This window comes from Pocillopora verrucosa, chromosome 4 (genome assembly GCF_036669915.1).
Source record: "Pocillopora verrucosa isolate sample1 chromosome 4, ASM3666991v2, whole genome shotgun sequence".
Classification (NCBI taxonomy): domain Eukaryota; kingdom Metazoa; phylum Cnidaria; class Anthozoa; order Scleractinia; family Pocilloporidae; genus Pocillopora; species Pocillopora verrucosa.
In genome coordinates this window covers 26,597,749-26,607,383 of record NC_089315.1, presented here as the reverse complement: position 1 = coordinate 26,607,383, position 9,635 = coordinate 26,597,749, and the positions used below count along the sequence as shown (strand labels likewise).

Sequence of the window (9,635 nt, the reverse complement as noted above, 5' to 3'; positions counted from 1 at the left end):
TACCAGACTTCCTTTGAAAAATTACTGTGTTAAAAATGTCGACGATCGCTGCACGGTGCATACCGGGGGCCGTGGGCACGACACTCAGAATGAGCGGGAGGGGGGGGGAGGTATGGTGGAAGGTGAGGTGCAAGTGAGAGTCCAAGATATATACATACATACAAACATACATACATGCTTTATTGAACGTGAAAAATTATCTCGGCTCATGGAAGTTAACATTTGCTTTCCCAATCTGCTTTGAAAACCAATTTGAGCCAGCCACGGCACGAATGTCACAAGGTAATGCGTTGCAGTGCTTTGCTGCAGTATCAGAGGGTGTCAATGGGGTGATGGCTTTTGCGGCCAACAGTTACCATTTTTCCGTTGAGATCACTAGAATTTCCTTTTAACGTTTAAATTTTCTTGTCGATTTTAAGGCTAACGGCTAAATTTTTGGCCGTTTTATGGCATGCTGTTAACCCAATTGAGACCCTCGTAGACCGCCATGAGTTAAGTACGAATCTGGTAGTGTTTACTCTAGGTACAGATGGATTTAAATTTCCCCGAAGGATATACGTTGTTGTTTTTACAATTAGCTATGAAAACTCGATGGAGCCGTCTGTTGAATAATATTCTTCACTACGTGCAGTGTATAGTTTTCCCATATCCTCTTTACCAGACCTGGCCTGCTTACAATGAAAATAAGAAATAAATAAAACTTATTATCGTCATTATAATTATTACTATTATTATTATTATTATAATTGTTATTATCATAATTATTAAAGTCTAAAACAACTTTAAAATAATATTTCGAAACTATAAGCATTACATTAGTAAGCAAAAAGCATCTAGACCCGCAGCCAGTCGGTCGCCCACAGATGGCCCACTAAGTACCTTCTGTAAACATTTGGCGCAGATCAAAACCTAAATTCTGCATAAGAAATCAGGGAACTTGAAATTCTTGAAATGATCGTAGACCTGTAAAACTTACAACTACGCACTGATGTAAATTATTTAATAAAAGTGTCAAATTTCATGGCGAAAGGTTGGACTCTAAATAGTGTTTGCTAATCACTCTGAACTGGCTAACCGGCCCATACGAAGAGCACTTCACCAGCATGGTATATACTTAAGCAAGATGTTCTAGTGTTCAGTCGTAAAGATCTACCACGCTTACATGAATGAATCGTGCGGGTTGTTGGGACAAAGGCCTAAGAAATGTTAGCGACTTCAACGTATCTCTTCCGTGCACTGTTAACGGACAACAAATTACTTCTCTCTTCATCATCTTTGCTTCTACCATTTCTTGCACTCACATGACGGTACCCAGAGAAATTTCCATCTTTGCCTTCATTCCCACAAGTAACCAGACGGTAAAAGATTGTGCCTACAAGAAAGAGTAGTATACAGGAATTGACAATCATTACAACCCAAACATACGCTGCTGAATACATCATTAAGTTTTCCACAGCCGAGAACCTCAACAGGATAAAAGACATGGACAGTACCAACAAAACAAGAGGCTCGAAAAAGTTTTCAGAAGCAAACTTATAATGGGAATCATTATAAGGATGCAAACACAGATGAATAACAGCAAAGCAAACCAGAATTACCCAGACAACAAAGGTTTGTAAAGTAGAAGATGACGAAATCATAGACAACGCACTGGCAAGCATAACGCGTCGGAGAAGCGTGACGATCACAAAGTACCACTGATGCCTTGGTTTGTAAGGTAAATACGCAGGACCAAGCCATGTGTCAAGTTTCTCACGATCTTCTGGGCTCATGCTGTTTCTTTTTCGAAAGAAAAAGAACATGAGTGAGGAGAGAAGCAAAGGAAACCCAATCACGTAGACCACTACGGAGACAAAACCAAGAGCTAAGAGTGTTCTGTAAGTAACAGATGTGCATTCTATCCAAGGGGAAATTGGCATGTAAAGAACATCACGGTCATTTTGGCATGGGCGTAAGATGGAAAGAGTTTGCTTTACAACTGGAAAGTAAGTGAAACTCAAACAGAAAAAGGCACTTTGACGGCATTTAAAGTGAACATTTTCCATTCGTCGTTCTTGTGGACAAACCTTATTGTAGCTTAGCATAACTATAAAGTAGACACCCACGAGTGCCAAGCAACCCATTGGAAGAAGAAGAATAAAAGTAAACTTGCCAACAGGATTGAAAAGAGAAGGAAAATCGCACGAAAGTGAAGGGAAATACAAATTCCAGTAGCTGCTCAAGTACTTCTGAGCTGCAACGATCTTTGGAGGCCAGACATTGGAGCTCGATACCATAAAATCCATGGTTTGCATATAAAACACTGCAATGCTGATAAGAGACTTTGTACCTTTTCCTCGACTAGTCATGCACACAACAAAAACCACCAAGTTTAATTTGAAAACCCAACTAGGTAAAAATTCCAAAAGCATGAAGATCAACATTAAGAGGAAATGTACTGCTGTAACAAAAAACCATTTGATAGGACGCAAGTTGAAATAAAGAAATGACCAAAGCAGGACAAGAAAAGAAATGGCAAAGATAGGGATGAACACGTAGTAGTAGGTAAGATCTCCTTTCACACATGGATAGCACAATCCGCCAATTTTATAAAATCCTTCTTCACAACGAGAACAGAACCTGTCAGTGTTTCCTGAATGGCAGATACAGGATTCATTGCATTTTGTAATCAGAGTCGACACCGAACGCTTGATATTGGAGGGGTGAGAGTCGTCGCTATGTGTTGTGTCGAGGTGACAGGTACAGGAAGCTAGTGGATTGCAAATAGCAAGTACTGGACACTTGACGAGATGAGTAACATTTTTAGGATCAGGAGATGGCCAATAGCCAGGAGCTATCTTCATAATGTTTGGACTAAGGTCTTCTTGGACCGTCACAGTAACTTGGTCACAAGTTCCACCATCCATACATGATTTGCATAATCCAAGGCTTCCGTAAAAATGTGGATCACAAATGCAATATCTGTACTCGTAAAATACAGGATCCAAACGAATGCGACCATTGTTGAACGTTAGGTGTCCTTCGGGACATGAAAAGTTGTCGCCTTTAGGTGGTCTGACCATCCTTAAAAAGTCTGGACGAAAGGCATCGGTCGATACGCTGTTTCCTTCACGCATGGATGGATTTCCAGAAATATCCAGGTATTGGAGGGAGATTAAATTCTGAATTCCTGCCGGAAGGCTTCCTGACAGGTTATTTGATGAGATGTCAAAATATGTTAAATATGAAAAGTCTTCAAAGAAAGCTGGTATGGCTCCGTAAAACTTGTTACCTCGTAAATCGCAAGTGGACATATCCTCAAAGTAAAGCACGTTTGCGGGTAAGGGACCCTCAATATCGCAAAAACTGAGATTTAGAACCGATGGACGAGGATGAAAGTTGGACACTCTCGAGAAGAGCTCCAAAAAGCTTGAAATATTAATTGCTAAATTCCTATTTCCTGCAAGCGAAATGGATAATTTTTCAGGCCTGTCTGGTTTGGTAGACCATGGCCTCCCGTTGTTTATCGAGGAAAACTCGTTCTGTGACAAATCAATCATGGAGGGCGGATAACTGAGTAACTCACCAGGAATGTCTCCTGTGAGCTGATTGTTGGCAACATCAAGAATTTTAACGTGATGTGTTTTCGGAATGTTTTGAAAAAAGTGACCCGAAATGTTATTCCCTGGTAAAACTAGGTGGCTCAGGTTAGGTGGCAGTGTATTTGGTAATTGTCCTGTTAGCGGTACACCTGATACATAAAGTTCGATTAAGGTAGGGATTGCAAAAATGTCATTCAGATCTCCCCACATGAGACCAGGAGTGTTTCGGAGGTCAAGATACCAAAGTCTTCGTAATCTGGATATACTGCTAGGTATTCGACCAGTGAATTTGTTCCCTCCGAGACATAGAAGTCTTAACTCTGTCATATTCCCAATGTCTTCTGGTAAGCTACCAGAGAAGCCCTCCCCGTTCATTACACAGCCTAGGAAATTGTTCAATTTGTTTAGTTGCACGATATCCTTCGGGATTTCTCCAGATATAGAGGCTGCATTGAAAACAATCGACAGCAGATTGCTCATATTTCCAAATAAAAAGTCTCCAATGCGTCCTCGAAGTCTTGGGTTACCAGGCGTGCAAAGCGACAACAAGTTGCGTATCCTCCACAGATTGGAAGGTAGAACACCATCCAAGTTGTTGTAAGCCAGCACAATGGTTCTTACATATGAATTGTTGTAACAGGTGATACCATACCAAGAGCAGTGGGATTTTGAGCTGTTCCATCCTCCACTGTCATACCATTGCTGGCCATTTGTAGATGTGTAAAGGTCAAGAAGAACATTCCTTTCTTGCTCAGGTGTAAACGAGAAATCATACGTTAACACAGGGAATGTCGAATCAGATTCGACGAACCTTTTTAAACAGTCATGGCCCTCGATGCTCAGAAACATATCATAATCTAGAATTAAAGAATATGAAGAGTCATCATAAAGAAAATGACTAGAAGAATAATTTTGTTAATGATTACTCTCCCTTGGGCAGGGGAGGGGGAGGGTTGGTGATTGGTGGTAGAATCCACCCCACGAAGATTTGTGCGGGAATGCCCCGCCTGGATACATACCTTTCGCGTTGAAAATGTAATTTGACTAAAGAGTTACTCATGTATATATTTTATTTGTAGAAAATGGAGCCCCTTTCAGGTAGGTTTAGTTAAGCAACATGTTAAAAAACATGTTAAACATTTATGTCCTGCAGCAAGTTCGCTTTAATGCATGGCGTTGATCCAAGCCGGAACTTGACTTGCGAGACAAAGACTGAATGCAAACCTGATTAATACATTCGTAACAATGGGAACAGGAATTTCGAGAAACCCCACTTGATGTTACGATGTTACACCAATTCAAACACTTTCGCCCTTCTCAATTTCTGAGGAGTCGGTATCCAGGAAAATTAGGGTCTTAAATTCTAATAAGGTTGCGGGGCCGGACTGGAGTACTCGCAAGTTGCTAAGGTTAGCCGAGCCAGCAATCGTCTCGCCTCTTACTAAGCTGTATTCGATGAGCATTGACCAAGGATAAGCCTTTAGCCAAAGGAAGAAAGTTCACTAGCTTATGCCCCCTTTTTAAAAAGGACGATCCTTCTGACAGGAGTAACTATCGAACCATCTCTCTACTAAGCCTTCTAAGTGAGATCTAGGAATCGTGTGCATCTGACACGATGCTGAAGCATGTTACGGAAGGCGAAATACTGACTGAGAGGCAACGGGCCTGCTGCAAGGGCCACTCGACCCAGTTATTAAATTCCCATCGTAAGAAAGTAGGTTATTGAAAAGCTGTTAATAATAATTCAGTGGCTGCTATCACCTTTATTGATTTTCGTAAAGCCTTTGAATACGTATCTCATAGTACCCTGCTACATAAATTGAAGAGCATATTTAGAAACGAGGGCAATCTCCTCTTGGCTCGCAAATTATCTGAATCACCGGACACAGGTTACAGTTGTGAACTTTACTTAGTCGGAAGAGTTTAATGTGACTTGCGGCCTCCCACAAAGATCAGTGCCAGGCCCAGTTTTGTTGAGTTTGTACACCTACGACATGCCGTAAGCTGTGACATCAGGCAATCTCTTCCTGTATGCTGACGATACTACAGTTTACTGCATCGGATCTACCGTTAATAAAGCATGTTACTTACTAAGCAACGCGCTCGACGCGCTTAACAAATTGTGCAAGACTAACTCGTTAATATCACACTCTTCAAAATGCGAGGTAATGATCCTTCATTACTCCATACCCTTCGATACCATTGGTAACGTTGACGTTGCATGAGTATGTCACGCATGGCTGCTGGTTATCACTATAGACCGAAAACTTGCTTTGACGAAACATCTTACGAAGATCTCCGCCCAAAAATAAATTTAAAATGGCAAAAGAAAAAAAGTTAAAAGCTTGGGCACATGGCTATCAATAGATCCCGAAGCCACTGTTCTTTTAAACTTAACTGAAAAATTAGAAACAGTCCGAAATATCCAAGTAACTGGAAACATTGCAGACTAACCCTCTTGGGAAAAATCACGGTTTTAAAGTCTTGTTGCCTCACAACTCGTTTACATGAGAACGTGGAAAAATCATCTATGAAAATAAACACACTCTTCTCTTCATTTTCTTGGAATGGAAAAGGTGACAAAATTAAGGGAAGTGTAATGATCGATGACTATGCGGAAGGTGATCTAAAATGATTGATCTTTCTGCAAGACTTTAAAAGCCACGTGGATCACAAAATACCTAGATACAGCCAGCCAAGGCAAGTGGAAACTTTTCTTTGATCTAGAATTAGTTGGAGAGGTTTGGTTGTAGCTTGCTTTTCACAGGGAATCTTAAAGGCCCATTTCGAACCTTGATGCAACGCGCGCCGCGACCCAATATCCTGTAACACGAAATTCCCAGGTAACTGAAAACCTTCGAAAATCGTCTTTCTCAAGAGCTATCCTGGACATATAGTCAACTGCTTTACGGTAAATGAATTCGCCGTTCGTCATTTTACAGTGCCTTTACAGTATTTTGAACTTTTTCCGGAAGAATCAGAAGGTGTTACGCTTTGATCTCTTCGCACTCTGTGAACAGAGTCGGCGAAAAGGACAACGGTCAAATTTTTTCACTTTCTAGAAGCGCTTGAGGATTCTAAATGAAAATAAAATATTTTCCAATAGAAATTGGTATTTTTCATAGAGAACTATGGAAAAATATCAGACTACCGGACGTTTTGTTATTCAAAGACCGTGTCTGGTAATGTACGGTGAAAATGTTCTTAGAGTCACGCTTGGATCTCTTCGCACTCTGTGTACAAGGTCAGCGAAACGGATAAAGTTGGCATTTTTTCACTTTCTAGAAGCGCTTGAGGATTTTAAATGAAGGTACAATGTGTTCCGACGAAAAATTGGTATATTTCAAAGAGAAATATGGAATTATTTGAGGACCGAGTCCAACCGTGTCATTGAAAAGTATTTAAGTGTCAAGCGCTTGGATGACTTCATACTCTGTATACAGGGTTAGCGAAAAATATCAAGTTCGAAATTTTGGGCTACCTGGAAGTGTCAAGCGCTTGGATGGCTTCATGCTTTGTAAACAGGGTTAGCGAAAAATATCAAGTTCGAAATTTTGGGCTGCCTGGAAGCGCTTGAGGATTGTAAATAAAGGTAGAACATTTTCGTATAAATGTTTTTTGAATTTCGAAGAGAAATATGGAAAAATATCGGACTGCTTTACGTTTAATGATTTCAAGTTTAGTCACTTCATTGCAAGAACATCAGCGACACTGACAGTTTGCGTTACAATGAAGAAATATAAAATGGTTTCCGTGTTTACATAGCCTGATGTAAACACGTGGAAGGTTAGGAGAACACGAGATAAGCGTAGGAAACCACGACGCGAAGCGGAGTGGTTTCCAGCTTATCTCGTGTTCTCCCAACCTCCCAAGTGTTTACGTCAGGCTATGTAAACACGGAAACCATTTTACATTAATTTTATAAAATAACTAATGAAAGAGGAACGAAAACCGTGTTTACATACGCTCATGTAAAATGAATGGTTTTATTGCCAATTAGAGCGCGCGTACTATTTGAATTATTTTACAATTCTTATTTGCTGCTTTTCATGGACAACAACCTCGACCACTCTTTCGAGCGCAAGTTCCTCTCCACGGGCAGGAAACTTCAACTGACCCTTAGTCCTATTTAACAAGGATGGCAAACTTCAATTAAAAAAAAATTGATGAATGAATGAAAACGTAGTGGATCAACATTTTCACCTTCTTCGAATGGTCGCAGCGATTTTCGCGTTCCTCTTTAGCAACAACCGATCCATAAGCGTTTACTGCCTCGGAATCTTCTAAATCAATGGTTTCATCTGATTCCATACCGGATTAAAACGTATAGAACTGTTTTAAACAGAGTTATTTTGATAAGCTCTTCAAATTCATCGGAGAAAACGCAGAAGGTATTTTGAGACGTGACAAAGTAAAAATCACTGACCAATCAGAGGCGCTATTTAATCAGAAGCGGTGATTCAAAACAAAAACAAACGACCTCGTTGCACCAAGGTCGGAAATGGGCCTTCAATACAAAATGAATTTCAACTATTATGATCAAAAATCAATCTTGAGGGATGCATAACCTCTGAAAGTCAATTACCAGAGCAAAGTATTTAGCACGACTTGCTAATTAGAATTGATGAACAGCCCTTCTTTTTAAAAGTATGACACGACCACTTTATTGGAGAAGTTAACATTTCAAAGATGACGAGAACGACCTTCCTGCTTACTAAGACTTTCAAAATAAATTTAATATCGTGGTAATGTCTTTAATATACAACGGAATAATTTCCGTGGGACTTACCCAACTTAATTATTTTTTTCCTCTTCGTCAAGACATGTTCATGCATGCATGCATGAAAATCAAGAACCAATATTCAAATAAACCAATAATCACATTTCTCCCTCGTCAACTCAAGTCAATCAGATCAGATCAACAGTCTGCGGATAATATGCTCGATCCACTTGCCCGTGGGTTGCATGCTGACGTCAGTTTGTTTCGCTTTTTTTGTTTCTACACGAAACGAAAGGTGTTTGAAAGTTTCAATGTTATAAAAGAAATGGTTAGCGTGCAGCGTGCAACTATTAAGTTATGGATACATTTAAGAGATTTGCTTAGCACTAAAGGAACTAGAGTTGCACCAGGCTATCACCTCGTATGACTCTTATGCTTCTGCCGTGCTTAGCAACCTTCCGCATGCATCATAACTCAAGAGTTTTTTAGATTTAATCACATCACTCAAATGTTTGCTGCGCCATAACTCTATTCTCTTGTACTCACCATAAGTATCTCGAGGCCACAATGCTTCAGCTTGTTCAACTTGCAAACCAACTATTTGGTAAAAAACGATGCCCAGGAAAATAAATTTGTACCTCCCAAACGGAAATTTTATGCTTTTGGTCCGCGAAGTTTCCTTCTGGGTTTCGCACTTGGCCATGTTTCCTGCTCTGTACGAGTATCGTTTACACGGCGTTCCCTTTATTTGCACATCAAATTTCAAACGGGCGTAACGAGAGCTATTTTGGACGCCTGCCGTGATTTCTAAAATAAGAATGCAAGTGATGCGTTAAAAAGGATGCAAGTGTGCGGAAGTGAATTTACAGCTCCAGGCGGAGTTCATTTCAACACTCTTATTTTAATTCTTTGTTGAATTCTAGAAAACTAATAAAGCTAAACAGATCGTGAAAAAGAGGGGAAGGAGTTCATAAGAAAAAAAAAAGATTTTTAAAGGAGAAATTGCAGTCCCTGAGTAGGTCATTCAAGTGAGATTATCATTACTTGCTTTCAGCGGGCTAACACCTGGTTATTTCAGGCAATTACTATTGTTTGTTCTACTTTGATCTTGAGAAACACTTAAACTGAAAGCAGCTATCAGGAGTTTCAGAAGGAGCGTTTCCTAGATATTTCGAACAGGATACGAGGACTGAATATCATTACGGCGAGTCTTTTTTTACCCTGAACTTTGAATAAGAAGCAGGTGAACAGAGCACAGTTGCTTTTTTCGCAGGTTTTATCAAATTAACGGCCTGGGTAGTTTGCAAATTTTACTCTTAACTGCCTCTGTAATC

General features: G+C 40.1%; 1 protein-coding gene across 1 annotated transcript; it reads right to left on the bottom strand.

Moving 5' to 3' along the window:
• Window positions 1-1,196: 1,196 nt before the first annotated feature.
• On the bottom strand, window positions 1,197-8,980 carry LOC136280401 (putative leucine-rich repeat-containing protein DDB_G0281931). The gene is made up of 2 exons (XM_066165422.1): window positions 8,848-8,980; window positions 1,197-4,438 (listed from the first exon to the last, which is right to left on the bottom strand). The coding sequence occupies exon 2, from the start codon at window positions 4,428-4,430 to the stop codon at window positions 1,197-1,199; it is 3,234 nt and encodes a 1,077-aa protein (XP_066021519.1). The 5' UTR covers window positions 4,431-4,438; window positions 8,848-8,980.
• Between the last annotated feature and the right edge of the window lie 655 nt (window positions 8,981-9,635).

Excerpts from the sequence above, each read along its gene's own strand:
- LOC136280401 (XM_066165422.1), bottom strand. The coding sequence starts at position 4,430 with ATGTTTCTGAGCATCGAGGGCCATGACTGTTTAAAAAGGTTCGTCGAA.